The sequence below is a fragment of the Procambarus clarkii genome, chromosome 39 (genome assembly GCF_040958095.1).
Source record: "Procambarus clarkii isolate CNS0578487 chromosome 39, FALCON_Pclarkii_2.0, whole genome shotgun sequence".
Classification (NCBI taxonomy): Eukaryota; Metazoa; Arthropoda; class Malacostraca; order Decapoda; family Cambaridae; genus Procambarus; species Procambarus clarkii.
Window position 1 is genome coordinate 12,843,332 of NC_091188.1, and position 18,315 is coordinate 12,861,646.

General features: G+C 41.5%; 1 protein-coding gene across 1 annotated transcript in view; it reads right to left on the reverse strand.

Annotated features, from left to right (window-relative positions):
• Nucleotides 1–5,526: 5,526 nt before the first annotated feature.
• LOC123760408 (nucleoredoxin) overlaps nucleotides 5,527–18,315 on the reverse strand; it is a 562,715-nt gene continuing 549,926 nt past the window's right edge. The window contains exons 8-10 of the mRNA XM_045746085.2: nucleotides 16,186–16,304; nucleotides 13,465–13,613; nucleotides 5,527–6,262 (exon numbers count right to left, since the gene is read on the reverse strand). Coding sequence (XP_045602041.1) covers nucleotides 6,193–6,262; nucleotides 13,465–13,613; nucleotides 16,186–16,304 — 338 coding nt within the window. The 3' untranslated portion in view covers nucleotides 5,527–6,192. The remainder of the gene's footprint in view (nucleotides 6,263–13,464; nucleotides 13,614–16,185; nucleotides 16,305–18,315) is intronic.

Below are 18,315 nucleotides of genomic sequence, written 5' to 3' on the forward strand. Positions count from 1 at the left end.
ATCCTTGAAGCAAAGGGCATGACAACTGCCAAGAAAGGAAAATGAATCAACCTAGCCACAAGGATCGAAGTCCATGGAGCTGGGAAAAGGAAACCCTAGAAGATCGTAGCAAGAAGCCTCGAAAAACAAGGGAAACATCCAAAAGCTTCTGCACCCAGTTCTAGGAACAACATGGAGGGCAGGAGTATAATTCTAAGCCCACAGACAGAGAGATGCCACTGCCACAGATTGGCAAGTGAGACAACAGGGAGGTCATGGCAATCTAACCAAATCCAAACCCAAAATTGCAAAGCATAGAGTAAAGAAACTAGTACCAAAGCAAAACTTTTCATGCCTAGACCCTCCACCCCAAAAACTGCCAACACACACAGCCTGGAAAAATATGGGTAAACCCATACCCTGTAGTACCCAGCCCTGTAACAGATAGGCATGCACGCCCAGAGACCAATGGGTTCTCAGCCCAGGAACCCCTGGGCATGCATCCTAGGCTGCACAAGGCACCTCCTGGCACACAACCCAGGATAATTTAGGAACCTCCTGGCACACAACCTAGACAAAACACTGGACACAGTTTGGGTACCCTTGCCCAGGTACCCTCAGGCACAGCCAAGAAACCACCCAACACACAGCTCAGGTTTTCCCAGGCACACAGCCTAGGAAATTCTCTGAGGCCACATGGCAAGAAAAAAGTGCCTTGTTTAACAGCTCGATTCATTTTCCTGACCACTATAATTCAGTATGTGTATTGTCAAATTTAACAATACTGTGTATTCTTTGTTTTTAGTGGCAGAGTGGTTCAATACTTTTTTCTCAAGTAGTGGCCCTTGGGTATATCAGATACTGTTCATGGTCAGTTCCACAGAAGGATCCAAAGCAAACCTCACTGATGGAAATGTAACAAGATGAGCTCAAGAAAACCTGTTGTAAGGGGAGAACCGATCCATGATGCCAGGACCCAGAAAACACAACCAAGGAAATGGGAAGGAGGTGGCTCCTGAAACGGACAGGGAGGGAAGATAAAATGTCCCACCCTCAAATCATCCTGGGACAAACAAACCCTCAGGCCTAACTGGAAAAAGCTACAAAGAGGTAGGGCAAACTCAGGACCCCCTCAAAAAATCTGCTGCTGACAAGTGTGTTAGGGACAGAGCTTACAACCCTTTATCTGGGGTCCAAAATGAGAGAGAGAAGGAACGGAGACTGCCAATCTCATCCAATGCCCCCCCTCCTCATCTCATTGCCTGAAGCCCCTGGAAACACCACAAAAACCAGGAAATGTCAGAGCAAATGTAGTCTCACAGGCAACTGTAAATCTGAAAAAAGCAGCCTTGGCCACCAGTACACCCATCTCTCAACTAGTGGGAACAAAATTGAAATCTGGAGAATGCTAAAAAGCAGCCAGAGCAGAAGGCACAAAAGGCCCCCAATTAAGAGTACCCAAGAGTAAGAGTAAGATCCCATTAGGTAGCAGAGGCACACCAGCTGGAAAGCAAGGCACAGATATATACAGAATGGAGCCACAGCCTACTGGGCTGCCCAAGGATCAGAGGCCAACTCCACCCTATTGGGGCAGGAAGTGGGCAGTAGCTACAAACTAGAGAAATACAGAAACTCACAGATAAGCCATATCATGGCACAAAAAAATGGAGTGAGGAGAAACTAGTCATTCAGTCTGAGAGAGGCAGGCCTGCCAGATCTAAGGAAAATGATTCAACTAAGCAATTAAATGTGAAACCCCAGCTGTAAACACCCTTACTGGAAAGAAGGGCATTTTAGGCAATGCATATAAACAATCACTTGTGTAACCCTAGCACAACCTTGACAAAAAGCACAAAACTCCAGCACTCATACAGAGTAGGGCTAGGCACAATCATAATACTGTACAAGCACACAGCTACTTGCTAACCTCCCTATCAAGAGGCCTCATGGTGGAGAACATGACTCGTGCACTTCCTGGAAGTGAGGAGACTTGAGAAGAGTCAACTTGCATGGAAAAACCCAAAGCCCTCACAGAAGGTATCACTGTTCAGGGAGGGAAAATGCAAGTTGATTATCGAGGATGGTAACCTTGACCCTAAGTCAGTAAATTACAAAGTTAGACTATACTCAATGTGGGATGCATAAAAACACTATCAAGAAAAAGAAGGGAAAACGATAATGAAGTAATGTTCCCTGCCAGAACAAGTGTTCGATGGATAGCTAACATCACATAGCTCTAGACACAAGGCAAAGAACAGACCCCTGTCATAGGTTTGCTTCCCATCCACTGAGCAGGCGAGTAAGTGAGATAACATGCTGGGTGGAACCCAGAGGAATCTGGGCCACCATCTAGAGGCAGACAAGTGCAGCATGGTATTTATCGTCCCTTATTTAACCCAGGGTTACTGATTTACTTCAAACAGTGCCTTGTTTTATTGTGCCTTTCCTTTTTTGATGGGGTTTACTCAGGTTTGGGTTGACCTCTGATTCCCAAGCTCGCTTTTAACTGCCTCATACCAAGAGCCAAATTCTGGTCCTGGCAGGCATAGCATACCATGACCGGTATACAGCGGGTCTCAGAAGCCAAGCACATTTCCCAAGACTTGGCTGTACCAATGCATAAACTCGGGAAGCTACTGAGGAGGTCTTCTAGAAATATATCAAATTTGCATAGTACAAGATTCAAAAATAGGTCATTCATTCAGAAAAACATTACAGCATTTATTAAATAAATTTGTAATGTGTGATTAACTGGTTCACCACACATTATATAGCTGTAAAGAATGATATAATACCAGATTTAGTGTTTTTGTCAAAAGAAATGCTTAAAAAAAAAAAAATTATATAATATATATACTGTATATATATATATATATATATATATATATATATATATATATATATATATATATATATATATATATATATATTATGTCGTACCTAGTAGCCAGAACGCACTTCTCAGCCTACTATGCAAGGCCCGATTTGCCTAATAAGCCAAGTTTTCCTGAATTAATATATTTTCTCTATTTTTTTTCTTATGAAATGATAAAGCTACCCATTTCATTATGTATGAAGTCAATTTTTTTTTATTGGAGTTAAAATTAACGTAGATATATGACCGAACCTAACCAACCCTACCTAACCTAACCTAACCTATCTTTATAGGTTAGGTTAGGTTAGGTAGCCGAAAATGTTAGGTTAGGTTAGGTTAGGTTAGGTAGGTTAGGTAGTCGAAAAACAATTAATTCATGAAAACTTGGCTTATTAGGCAAATCAGGCATTGCATAGTAGGCTGAGAAGTGCGTTCTGGCTACTAGGTACGACATATATATATATATATATATATATATAACTGAAAACTCACACCCCAGAAGTGACTCGAACCCATACTCCCACAACTGGTATGTACAGGGACGCCTTAATCCGCTTGACCATCACGACCGGACATAAGGAAGTGATAGCCGAGGCTATATGAACCACTTCCCCGCCGGCACTCGGATGGTAATCTTGGGCATAGCATTTTATCAAATCACCTCATTCTTTGGGGCACACGTGAGGAACACAAATGCAAACAAGCCTGAATGGTCCCCAGGACTATATACAACTGAAAACTCACACCCCAGAAGTGACTCGAACCCATACTCCCACAACTGGTATGTACAGGGACGCCTTAATCCGCTTGACCATCACGACCGGACATAAGGAAGTGATAGCCGAGGCTATATGAACCACTTCCCCGCCGGCACTCGGATGGTAATCTTGGGCATAGCATTTTATCAAATCACCTCATTCTTTGGGGCACACGTGAGGAACACAAATGCAAACAAGCCTGAATGGTCCCCAGGACTATATACAACTGAAAACTCACACCCCAGAAGTGACTCGAACCCATACTCCCACAACTGGTATGTACAGGGACGCCTTAATCCGCTTGACCATCACGACCGGACATAAGGAAGTGATAGCCGAGGCTATATGAACCACTTCCCCGCCGGCACTCGGATGGTAATCTTGGGCATAGCGGATTAAGGCGTCCCTGTACATACCAGTTGTGGGAGTATGGGTTCGAGTCACTTCTGGGGTGTGAGTTTTCAGTTGTATATAGTCCTGGGGACCATTCAGGCTTGTTTGCATTTGTGTTCCTCACGTGTGCCCCAAAGAATGAGGTGATTTGATAAAATGCTATGCCCAAGATTACCATCCGAGTGCCGGCGGGGAAGTGGTTCATATAGCCTCGGCTATCACTTCCTTATGTCCGGTCGTGATGGTCAAGCGGATTAAGGCGTCCCTGTACATACCAGTTGTGGGAGTATGGGTTCGAGTCACTTCTGGGGTGTGAGTTTTCAGTTGTATATAGTCCTGGGGACCATTCAGGCTTGTTTGCATTTGTGTTCCTCACGTGTGCCCCAAAGAATGAGGTGATTTGATAAAATGCTATGCCCAAGATTACCATCCGAGTGCCGGCGGGGAAGTGGTTCATATAGCCTCGGCTATCACTTCCTTATGTCCGGTCGTGATGGTCAAGCGGATTAAGGCGTCCCTGTACATACCAGTTGTGGGAGTATGGGTTCGAGTCACTTCTGGGGTGTGAGTTTTCAGTTGTATATAGTCCTGGGGACCATTCAGGCTTGTTTGCATTTGTGTTCCTCACGTGTGCCCCAAAGAATGAGGTGATTTGATAAAATGCTATGCCCAAGATTACCATCCGAGTGCCGGCGGGGAAGTGGTTCATATAGCCTCGGCTATCACTTCCTTATGTCCGGTCGTGATGGTCAAGCGGATTAAGGCGTCCCTGTACATACCAGTTGTGGGAGTATGGGTTCGAGTCACTTCTGGGGTGTGAGTTTTCAGTTGTATATAGTCCTGGGGACCATTCAGGCTTGTTTGCATATATATATATATATATATATATATATATATTAATAAGAAACTGATTATTGTATTCTGTTAAGTACATACAATACTGAAATGTTATGAAAACATTATTATACAGGAGTGGGGAAGGGATGTACTATGGTATACTCAGGCTTATGACACAAGTGACAAATTAATGTACATTCTGCACATATTGAAATGTGTATGGAACCTTTACAATATTGGCTTTCATTTAACATATTAAGGTCATCACATTGGGAAACAATGAGAACAAGATTAATGCTAATATTTAAATTAGCAAATGTAAAGTGTTTGCCATAACTTATGGATTATTTAGTTTTCTCTTGCAAACAGTTGTTTTCATTAGTAACAGCATTTATACTTGCATCAAAATTGTCACCCAAATGCCATTAATAATACATCAGATTTATTTATTACCATTTGTTACTTTATGTTATCATGAATAATTTCAGAATTGTCTGGTATATTTTTGTGACCATGATATGTAATAACATGACAAGCTGCATTGGTGTGTGTGTTGAGCTCACAGCCCACTAATGACTGCAGCACACATCCAGAGGTATGCCATAATGGCCACAAGCTGAAGCAAAGTACATCAACGATGTAACCATTAATATCAAGTGGCTGGTAATTTAAGAAAATACAAGAAAAATTTCTTCAGCTTTTAATTTAACCTATATCTAAACCCCTTGCCATTGTAATATAATATACAGTACTTTCAAGCAAAGCAAACATTTAAAAACAAGTTTTTTTTTACACCAATATAGGGCAACAGCAGGATGCTCCACAGGTACCTTAGACAACAGTTAAGTTGTAATATATTAACTTAAACCAGTTGTCTCTCTATCATAACCTGATAACCTCAATCTTGGCTGCCAAAGTAAAAACGTTAATATTTGTTCGTTAATGTACCTTTGTCTGCAAGCCTAGAATGTTGCATCAATACTGTATTACATAATTGAAAATATTTATTATTACAGTATACATAAAATCTATTAACATCAAAATCAAACTTGTGGCTACTGCGTTATATAATGGTTAAATAAATTAACATTATAATCAAAGTCAATTCTTGATTGTCTGTCTCACAGATTTTCAATATTTAAACAAGGTACTGTATAGCAAACAATCACAGCAATTCATTTTAAAACAGAATTGATTATCTAAAATTTATCCTGCATATACCCATTAACATTGCAAAACCTATACATTAGTTATTAATGTAATAACAAATACCATTTTATCCCAGATAGTGCAGGGTTACCAGTCTATTACTACTATGCCTCATAATTCTACATAAGACATAAGGTAGTGTTAGCTGGTGTTAGTAGCACTGGTTGTGACCGGTCTAATTGGCAGAGGACTAAGTTTTTCATTTGTGTATCTGGAAATTAAGAGAATAAAATTTAGAATTAATTGTTACAGTGAGGATATTACACTAAAATTAAATTTAATACTTACCCGAGTTTACCCGAGAGTCAGTGGCCTCGACTAGACCAGGAAGCCGGTGGCTTGTCGAAGGGCCCACCCATTTGCTTTGATTTTTTTAGCGTACTATAAACCCAGAAGAGTTTTGGCATTAACGGTTTTGGTGGGTAGGCAGTTCTATGGGTTAATAACACTGTGGGTGAAAAATTAAATGTTCTCAGTCCTACATTATGGCTTGTTGAGCTTGAAACTGTTGCTCCTAGTTTGTGTTACACCTGACCTTTTGAAGAAATTTTCCAGATCAATATCCTTCAATTTGTTCAGTGTTTTAAACGTTTCAATAAGATTCACCCTGTCATGCCTGGTTTGTAGTGTTGTTAGCCCTGAGGCCCACAACCGTTCCTGATACGTGAGTTGACTTAGCTCTGCAATGATTTTTGTTGCCTGGTGTTGCACTTTCTTCAGAGCAGCTATATCTTTCTTTAGATGAGGTCTCCATGCTTGAATACAGTAATCCAAATGGGGGCACACCAGAGATTTATACAACTGAATCACTACCTTTTTTTCCTTGAAGTCAAAGGTACGCTTATTCCAAGTGTTTAGTTAGCTTTTTTGACTGCTGTTCCTATCTGCTGTGCCACTTTCACTGAGTGGTAGATTTTACAACAACAAATACAAATACAAATATTTATTCAGGTAAAGTACATACATACAAGTTAAGATACAAAAGTTGATGGATTTATAGATAGAGCTAGTACATACAATGCCTAAAGCCACTATTACGCAAAGCGTTTCGGGCAGGAAAAACACTAAGACTAAAACTTAATACTAGTTGAAATTAAAGTATAAATTGTGTTGAGAAAAAATAGGAAAAAAAAAGGAAAAAAGGGGGGAGGAACATGGCAGAAAAAAAGCAAAAATACAATTTGGTCAACAAACAGCATTGTTTAAAATCATAGACATGGGTTGACATTTAGGGATGAGGAAGGTTACATTAATTGAGTTAATTAGGTAGTACTTAGTTTTTATCTTAAACTGGTTGGGAGAGGTACAGTCTTTAACATAATTGGGAAGGTCATTCCACATTTGAGGTCCCTTGATTTGTAAAGCATTTCTAGTTTGACTAAGTCGCACTCGTGGAATATCAAATAGGTATTTGTTTCTGGTGTGGTGCTCATGGGATCTGTTACAACCTTCTAGGAAGCTTCTAAAGTCAGGATTGACATTACAGTTCAGCATTATATATATATATATATATACAGTATATAAAATACACATGAGAGGATGTGCAGTGACTTAATATCTAACATATTCAGATATTTGATTAAGGGTATCGAGTGATGTCTGGAGCCAGAGTAGAGATATTGTCCTAATAGCAGCTTTGTGTTGAGTAATTAGAGGACGTAAATGATTTTGGGTAGTAGAACCCCCAAGCACAAATACCATAGTTGAGATAAGGATAGATGAGAGAGTAATAGTGTGTCACCAGGGCAGGGCGAGGTACATAATATCTGATCTTAGAAAGAATGCCAACAGTTTTTGAAACTTTTTTTGATATATTTAGAATGAGTCCCTGGAAATTCAGCTTGGGGTCAATGAGAACGCCGAGGAATTTGCCACCTACTTTGTTACAAATTTGGGTATTGTTAATCCTGAGATTTATTTGATTTGAGGATTTATTGCCAAACAAAATATAGAAAGTTTTGTCAATATTGAGGGTGAGTTTGTTGGCAGTTAGCCAGTGATGGACTTTATTTAGCTCAGTATTCACTGTGACATTTAGAGCAAGGGGGGTCAGGACTGGAGTAAATGAAGGTCGTGTCATCAGCAAACAGAATTGGTTTGAGATGTTGGGAGGCATTTGGAAGGTCATTAATGTAGATGAGAAAGAGGAGAGGGCCAAGTATGCTGCCCAGGGGAACACCAATGTTGATGGGTAGGGTGGGAGAAATTGAATTATTCACAGAAACATATTGGAGCCTGTCAGTAAGGTAAGACTTAAGGTACTGCAGGGAGATAACTCCCTGCAGTACTGACTCTGACTCCCTTCCCCTGACTCTATAATGTTGTAATTTAAGAAGAAGGTTTTGGTGGTTGACAGTGTCAAAAGCCTTACGCAGGTCCACAAATAACCCAATAGGGAACTTATTTTTATCAAGAGCTGCATGTATCAAGCTAATCATACAAACAAGTGCATCGTTAGTGCTTTTTTGGGGTCTGAAGCCATATTGACAAGAGCTAAGTATATTGTGTTTGGCTAGATAAAAGTAAAGCTGCTTGTAGATAAGTTTTTCAAATATTTTAGACAAGTTTGGCTTGGTTTAGTTTGGTTTGGTTTAGACAAATTTTGACTCCAAGGCCCTTTTCCTCATCAATCTGCTGTACTGAAATGTTATTAATTTGGTAGTTATGACATGGGTTGTTGTGCCTCACATGCAGGATCTTGCATTTGTCAATATTAAAAAAGCATCTGACCATTTGTGGCATTCCTGCAGATCTCTTTGTAAGGCTTCAATATCATTATCATTTCCCACTTTGCCATAAATCTTTGTGTCATCTGCAAATTTTTTTTTTTTTTTTTTTTTTTTTGAGATATATACAAGAGTTGTTACATTCTTGTACAGCCACTAGTACGCGTAGCGTTTCGGGCAAGTCCTTAATCCTATGGTCCCTGGAATACGATCCCCTGCCGCGAAGAATCGTTTTTTCATCCAAGTACACATTTTACTGTTGCGTTAAACAGAGGCTACAGTTAAGGAATTGCGCCCAGTAAATCCTCCCCGGCCAGGATACGAACCCATGACATAGCGCTCGCGGAACACCAGGCGAGTGTCTTACCACTACACCACGGAGACTGTAAATCTCCGTGGATGATGATGTGGTTTATAATATTCTCATCTTGTTATTGATGTATATGACAAAAAGAGGTGGCCCCTGTAGTACTCCACTTACCACATTTCTCCAATCAGATTCATTCCCATTTAGCATCACTCTTTTGTTTTCTTTGTCATAACCATTGTGTTATCCATTCTAGCATTCTTCCATTTATTCCATGAGCCTGTAATTTCCTTGTCAATCTTTCATGTGCAAACTATTGTATGTGAAAACTGCATGAAATAATGAGCTTTCTGTCATGTCAGGAAACAGCACATCAGATTTATCAACATCTATATTAATTTACATATATTGTGACGTAATGTGCACAGTATAAGAGAAAATCTACAATCTATAATTCTCAAAAACCATGAGAAATGGGAGGAAATCTGAATTTTTTTTAAGTATTTTAAACTTTCACCTTAACACTTAAACTGCAAAATATTTCATATGACGTGTTGAGTAACTGACGCGAAAGTGCACAGCACTTCATATGACGTTTTGGAGCACCGCGCAAGATTTAAACGGCCCGTGGCTACATGCGGCTCACATCAGCTTCTTCGGGGCTCTTGTAAATAGACGCTACAGTATTTAAAAAAAAATCATGGGCAACATTCTCGGGTGAGAAAGCCTCAGTACTGAGTAGCAACCAAAGCTGGCACATGCAGCATGAGCTCACAGCACTGCTGCTCAGCTTGTGACCACAGCATCGCCTAAAAATTTTAAAAATATATGTAACTGGTATTATTTAGCGCTGATAGTATTACAGAAGACCCCAAAGAACTGGAAGAGTCTGCCCTCACAGTAGAAAATGCTCAAACCAGTTATTAAGGGGAGGGGGGGAAGAAAGGACCAAGGTGTTAAAGATATCTCTACAATCAATTACAGAACTAGATGGAAGATAAGGTTACTCTTTTGAAAACAAATAATGCCTTCACCGCTCCTGGGAAATACTGTATGTTTATTCATAAAACCAGCGTTGAATGTAATGAAGCGCCATTTTCTGGGTAAGCCCTGGAGGCTCCCTGAAGCTATCCGAACTTATATTTGCTATATTAGTTTGGGGTCATCATTCACACAAGTTCTTGTGCCTATGCCTACCGGGGACCACGAGCCAGAACCTGACCCCCCTCAGAGAGGCACGAGGAGCAATGTCCTATAGAAACCCCCATGTGGTTGGAAGCATTCTATGTCTGAGATTGAAGGAGTCAGACACCCAGAAAGGTAGGCACCCCAAAACAAACCCTATCTGGTTAAAATATTGGTACTGAAAGCTGAACTGTTGGACAGAACTCCCTCAAACGAAAATTGAACAAACGAGCGTGACGTCACAACCATCACTGCACTGTTGTCTGTGCAGCTTCTCCCTCCCTGGGAGGGGGAAGGGGGAGCCCCAGACCCCTGCGCTGGCTATCCACACTCCTAGTTCTGAGCCTGGATGTCAAAACTCGTGAAAACCGCCAAACCAGAGGCAGGGAGGGTTGCCGGGGAGCCTCCTTGTCTCACCCAGAAAATGGTGTTTCATTACATTTAATGCTGGTTTTCTGGGGGGGAGCCCCTTCAGCTCCTCGGAGCTACTTAAGCAAAGATAAAACGAGGGACTTACCCGGGAGGCGGGTGCCACTCGCTCTTGAACTCGAAGTCGAGACAACTGGCTGCAACTGCCAACCCAATGAGACATTATGTCACATTGACTAGGGCCAGAAACATTAATTAGGTAGTGAGCAGCCAGGACCCTCTTCGACCTCCAAAAACCCCGTGCCTGAATGTCAGCTCAAGACATGTTATTGAAGATACCAGCCCAAGACATGTTTCCGAAGACAGGAGCCAAAACAGCAAACTTATGAACGTCGTGGGCATGAGGATAAACCGCAGGCTGGCTGGACCAAATAACCATGTGGACGACCTGAGAGACCCAAACCCCGGAACAGGGAAGAAGGAAAACCGGATCAACCCAAAGCGTGTCCCCGGCCACTGAGGCCATTGGCGCACAGGTAACAGTGAAGAACCGCAACCGGACACAACACATGATGCACCCCCAGCCGTACCAACCAAGCATCAACAACCCAAGGACCCCTCCAGAAATCAGCAGTCTCATTCTTCGCCAGAAAAGGAGATGGCTGCAACCAAACAAACCTACAACTAGGACCAAAAGAGCAACAACCACTGCGCTGGAGGAGAGCATGAAGCTCCCCAACCCGACCCCCAGAGGCCAATGGCAACAGGAAAAAGAGCCTTTGCAAAACAATCTTGAACTGAAGGGGCCACAACAAACCGAGGAGAAGAGAGAAAAGAGAGCACCCGGTCCAACAACCAGGATGGCTCAGGTGGTGCATGAGCAGGCCAGAGGTAAAACAACGCACGAGACAGCTTGCTGAATGGAGCAGACGTAACATCCACCCCGAAAGCAAGCTGAAGCGGCTCTGCCAGCATTGCACAATACGAGGCAACAGTATTCAGCATAAGATGACGGTCCTGAAATAACCAAGACAGGAAGGACAAGACAACCCAGTCTGAAACAGAAGAAAACCTACGTAGGGACAAGAAATAACAAAAGGACCGCCAGGAAACTTCATACTGCCACCAAGACAAGACAAGCAGGTAGGACACCATCAATGAAGCCACCCGCTCACCATATAAATGGTGATAGCCCCGGCGTCAGAAAAACCAGGCGCGAAGACTGAAGGAGAAAATCGAACCAGCTACGTAAAGGCGGAACCACGGGAAGACCCCCGGGTTCAGACACCGAGCAAGCATCACCTGAAACCAATGCTGGGCCGGCCACCAAGGGGCCAACAGGACTACTCTCCCTTGGTAAGTCTTTAAGCGAGCTATGACCTGGAGTAACAGCGGAACCAGGGGTGGGGGAAAGAGGTACAGGTAACCCCACCTCGACCAGTTATGCCTGAAGGCATTGACCACGATGGCCTCGAAGTCGGGGAAGGGTGCCACATATACCAGGAGAACCCTCGATCACGCTGACTTGAAGATGTTCACCTCTTACGGATGTACTGTCCATTCGTCCGGCAGAGCTAACTGAACGAGTCGGTGTCGACCATCCATTCCGTGGAGAGGGAAATAAACCATGACAGGCCTGGTTGATACCTGGTTGATGGGGTTCTGGGAGTTCTTCTACTCCCCAAGCCCGGCCCGAGGCCAGGCTCGACTTGTGAGAGTTTGGTCCACCAGGCTGTTGCTTGGAGCGGCCCGCAGGCCCACATACCCACCACAGCCCGGTTGGTCCGGCACTCCTTGGAGGAGTGCCAGGAGTTCCGCCTTTACGTGGGGAGCCATCCACCAGACCTTTGGCCACCCCCTGAACGTGAACAGCTAGGAGAGCCAAACCCAGAGAACTCAGCAGATGAGTCACCTGAGGCGACCAGCCCAAGTCCCAAGGACTGCATCGAACCCCCCATGGTTCAGGCAATGAACCGGGAAGCAATCAGAATGGAGCCAGATCGTCGATCCGCAAGTAACCCGAACCCTCTGAAGCGACATCCACACAGCCACAGACTCCTGCACCGTGCTGTGGGCCCGACAAAAAGACGAACTCCACCACCCAGCCTGGTGAATACTGGTCACAAAGCCCCAGCCAAGAGACGAGGCGACTGTGAACACATTAAGTGAAGGACTCGGATAGGCACCAAGGCACTGAACCCCAAAAAAAACAAAGAGGAGGCCGGCGACGCAGCAGCCAACGTAAGGCACCCAGAGGCTGAACCCAGCGATTGCGAGAGAGGCGGAAGGGATGTCCCCGAAGGAACCAAAACAACCGAGGAAGCTAAACCTGACCTGGAAGGTAGACCAACATGGCAAAGTTCAGACTCCTGGACAAAGCCTCGAGTAACAAACATCAGCGGGAGGCCAGCTGGCTCAACTATCTACAACAGATGTGTTGACCACACAGCATCAGCAAATAAACTGATTGCATTACCCTACTGTATTAGAAAGTGTGAGCCTTGGTTGAGGATGGGGGAAGGGAGGGCCAAGTTGGAGGTGGGGCAAACGAACGCACTCTTGTTTCAAGAGATTCGATTATTTGTTTACATTGTTGGGGGAGTTTATTCTGCAGGTTGTGAGGCTTCAGTCTCTCTTGAACCCAATGCTACCTGCTTCCTGCACCTTTGTGAGGGTGGGGAGAGGCCAGGTTCTGGCTCTAGTTCCTGGTAGGCTGAGCTGCACTCCACGACTGATGCCATCTAGTAGTTGGGAGCCATCTCAGCATATCAACCCTTAATCTGCCCTCTAGGTTAAATAAAATAAAAAATGAGCATGTAAACTTACCGAGTAACAAAGTTATGGACGGTGGCAGTTGAGACCTCAACACCCTCTTCTAACAAAAACTTTGCACCTTCTGATAAGTCAAGGATGGCTACTAAGGGGACTACATCCTCCAGGCATGCAAAATCTCTTACACTGTCAGCTACCTCATCCTGTGACAAAAAAATAAAATATTAATTAATAAGGGATATGAATAAGTATACACGGTTCAGTAATTTTATTTTACTTTAATAATACTGTACATATATTTTACAGTGTATTATTTTCTGAGAGGGACCCCCTCTTTAGCATGCCAAGTTAAGTACAGTACTGTTATTAAAAATTTCAGAAAATTACAGTAGACCCTAGGACCCAGAACTCTGGCCTACTGAGGGCCAGGACCAGAATCTGCTTCACTATGAGGTGAAGGGAGTCTGGATATCAGAAAGCTTCCAAAACTAAGAAAAAACCACCAGAAAAGTTACATGTGACAAAACAAGTGACAGTGTGAAGGAAAATAGTAACCCTGATTGTTAGATAGTCAGCTCCCTCACCTGACTCTCTCACCTGGTTTTTCTCTGGTCGCACTGCTCTGTCTGGCCCTCCTTTTGTTGCTCTACACTTTCAATTAAGAGGTGTTTTTATACTTAGATTGTTCCATAAAGAGTCATTGCTTTATTTATTACTGTACTTCACTTATTGGGTAGCATTCACCACACACATCTTGTGCTTATATTGTCTGTTCCACTACATCTACTGGACATCCTCTCTGTAGTTTATTACCATTTTCAAAAATGTGAGCAGGTTTGTTAGCTAGGATTTATTTTTAACAAAAACCTGTTGTGATGCTTTCACAAGTTTGTCAACTGTGAGATGGTGGATGATTTCCTCCCTTAGGATTATCTCCATGATCTTGCAAATGTGTGAGGTCTGCACCACTCAGCACTTCTTGAAGATTAAAGTGCTGAATAAATGAAGAAGACATTTTCATATTGCCATATTGTGGGCTTTCACTTGTTTTAGAGATTTGCTGAGCTGGAGTTTCAGTGATAGAAACAAGTTATTAGCTAGTTTCTTTAAGATTTTGAACTGAATTCCATCCACATCTGGAGCTTTTGATTCCTTTATTAGTACTGTACTCTTCCTGATTATCTCCCGTGTAATGGTAATATTCCTTAACATTTTCTTCTGATTCAAATGTCTGTGTGGATGATAGAATGTTGTAAAATGATTCTAATTTGTTCACCGATGTAAAATATTCATAGATTGTGTTGGCAGTCTTTTTATCGCCAATTATAACTTAGTGGGCCTCATCTTTAAATAGTCCTACTACTGGTATGACTTTTTGCACAAATTCAGTGATAACCTTAATGAAATAATTCCATGATGCTTTATTGTCTTGATTCCCCATTACCTCCCTGCAGGAGGTATTTTGCAGTTCCGTTCTCATTCTTTGATAGTTACCTCAAAGGTAGTTACAAAAGTAATTGTAATGGTTTCTAGAATTGCATTCCATCTTAGGATATAGCGATCACAGGTAGGGATAGCCATCTCCTACCTGGATATGAATGATCATACCTTCTTCTGTTGTTAGGAAAAGATCTAGATTGCTGTTATTTCAGCTGGACAGTCACATGCTATACAAGAAAGAAGTCTTGAATTATGTCAAACTGCTTTCCTTCTGCTTGTGATATTAGATTCAAACAATTAGTGTCTTGTGGCTTAAAATATCATCTGTTGCAGGTCTGTAACTTTCTCCACTGTTGCTGTGTCTGCTCCATAACATACTCCCTTTACTACTTTCTTTCAATTTTTAGCTATTAAATTGCACCATGCAAATTATGACCATCCCATGTTATTTAATTCATCGTTGCTGGTTGCAGTTAAGTTTTTTTATGTATACAGCAATATTACACACCTACTGCTCTTGTTGATCTAGCTTTCTGAATATAAAAATAATGTAATAAGAAATAAGAGTGCATTTTATGAGAATATTGGTGTGTAAATTACATTATAGTAAAATCACTTAACACACACAGCATTTCAGCCAAGTCTTACATTTAACAAATTAGTTGGGTTTACAGTGATAATTTGTCATCATTTGTAAGTTACAAGACACTGTATACAGTTAAATTTAAATAATGTACTTAAAACTAGTGATTAAGGCTTACTGTACAGTGGGAACTTACAGTAATTTGGAAGTTTATACTGCCTATTGTAATTACAATTATTATTAAATACTTTTAAGTTTTTACAATTTCAGTGATTGGGAAGTTAACAGAAGTTGTCAAATTTAAAATTGAATTAACTAAAATGAGTAGATATACAGGTATAATTAATAATGAGAAATTATATTTATAAATACTTTTAGATAGTACTAGGTGAATTAGTAGCACGGATTTTGAGTAGATGTGATTTAATAATGTAGTTTGCATAATGAAGGTGGGGTATCATGTGAAGAAATTGGATGCTTCTTTACTTTACTGTCATTAATTAGACTTGGGGAATGTCAGAGATACTCTTATTTAATTATGGTGTGATATCATGGGTTCTATTACATATAACTGGAGTTTTAAGGTATTTAAGATACCTTAAAGAGTTTTAAGGTTTTAAGATTTAAGGGGGGTATTGTTGAAGTATAGGGCCACTATGTTAAATTTTGAAGAACCTTATTTGCTTACACTTTACAGACTTCATAACTAAAATATAAAATTAATTTACTACCAAAAATAAAAAAAATCATACCTCTCCAGCAACAAAAAACTGCAATGCAAGGCCACCTTCCTGTGAGTGTTCAAGTAGGTACTCCTCGGCAACTGGTAACAACACATCCCGGCCAAACTGCAGCTCTGTTGTCTCTCCATCTGTGGAAGATTTAATACAATATGGTATATCTCAGAATAATATATATAATCCACCTTAGAACCCATTTACTTACACACAGATTTATCCAGAGAATATACTGTATTATGCTGAAGAAGATCTGCATTTGACATCTCCTTAGCCAGTACGAAACACTGGTTGTCAATAATGCAAATAGCTATCCAGCTTATTTTTATAGATATGCCCCTATATATGTAGCATATGTCTGTAAGGAGTTGGCTCTTATGCAGTATGGTACTAACTCAACTGCTAATATTGTACTAAATCAAGCTTATTCAAATTTACACTTAATTCTCACTCTCCAGGGATTATTTTAAATACTCACTTCAAAATAACTGCAAGGTATTCAGCACAAGTCATGCCAATCTATACAAATTGGAAAAGTTTAGAGTCAAGAATTACAGTACATGTACCTGGGTAAATACTGGCTTGGAAATAGGGTTGTTTTGTTGTTATTTTTGTTGTCAATTTAAATTATTTTTGGAACAAATTACCTGGTAACATGATAGACATGGGATTACTGGATTGCTGCAAGTGAAAGTTAGACATACATGTATACAAGGGTACCTCGGTTTAAGAGTTTAATCCATTCCTGGAGACAGTTCGTAACCCGAAGCTAATTTCCCCATAAGAAATAATGAGAAATGAATTAATCCTTTCCTGACTACCCAAAAACCTCACTTCAAACTAAATTTTATACCTAAGGCATCAAAATCTACACTACAAAACTATGTTTAAGTTATTACTTACCATTGCTGAAGACTGCTGTTGGCATATGGAAGATGGTGAGGAGGGGGGAGGAGGAGAGGTGTTACTGTTTTGAAGGGGAGTCCCCTTCCATTATAACATCAGGCAGTGAGGACCTCTCTGGGGTGCATTCTCTGGCACGTTTTTGCCTGCATACCACTACGTCCTGGTTGTGGCTCACTGCTCGATGTTCTCACAACAAATATGTCCATGGAAGATTGTTTTTCCCCTTCTTCACAAGATGTCTCTGTAGTGAGGCATCACATTGTCATTGAAAAGATTAATGCAACGGCCTACTACAGCTTTCTCTGGGCGAGTCTTTTCAATAAAAGTTTGCATCTCTTCCCACATCTGACACCACTTCTTAATGGTTGTGGAAGGGACATTCGCTACTGCCTCATCCTCCTCCACTGGAGAAACATCCTCAGCTGGGTCTTCTTGCTCTTCCTTTTGAAGGGCTTGGAGTTCTTCGGTGGTCAGTTCTTCATTGTCTTCTTCCACCAACTCCTCCACATCATCACCATCCAATTCCAAGCCCATTTGCCGGCCCAGAGTAACAATTTCCACAACAATGGGCGCATCATTTACAGGCTCAAATCCCTCAAAGTCTAGTTCTGGCATACATTCATGCCACAATTTTCTCCAGCCAGAGATCGGGGTTCTTTGAGTCACTTCTTGCCAGGCTTTGTCAACGAGTTTTAAAGAACTACAAATGTTAAAATGGTAATTCCAGAACTCTTTGAGGGTCAGGTTTGTGGCTTCAGTTACTTCAAAATATTTCCGGAAAAGTGCCCTTTCATAACATTTCTTAAAATTTGCTATGATTTTCTGGTCCATAGGCTGAATTAGAGGAGTGGTGTTAGGAGGAAGGAATTTTACTGTGAGAAAATTACTGTATCTGCATTCATCTTCCAAGCCTGGAGGATGAGCAGGAGCATTGTCGAGGAGAAGCAGAGCCTTGAGTGGCAAACCTTTCTCCTGCAGATATTTTTCTATGGCAGGGCACACCACTTCATTCACCCAATCCGAAAAAAAAATCCGTCGCCCATGCCTTATTATTAGCCCGTCACATCACACACATTTAGTTTTTCTGCACTTTATACTGTTTGAAAACCCTTGGATTTTCAGAATGATACACTAGCAAGGGTTTAATTTTCAAATCGCCACTCACATTTGAACACAGCACAAGCGTAAACCTATCTTTCATAGGCTTGTGTCTGGGCAATGCTTTTTCATCCTTGGTAA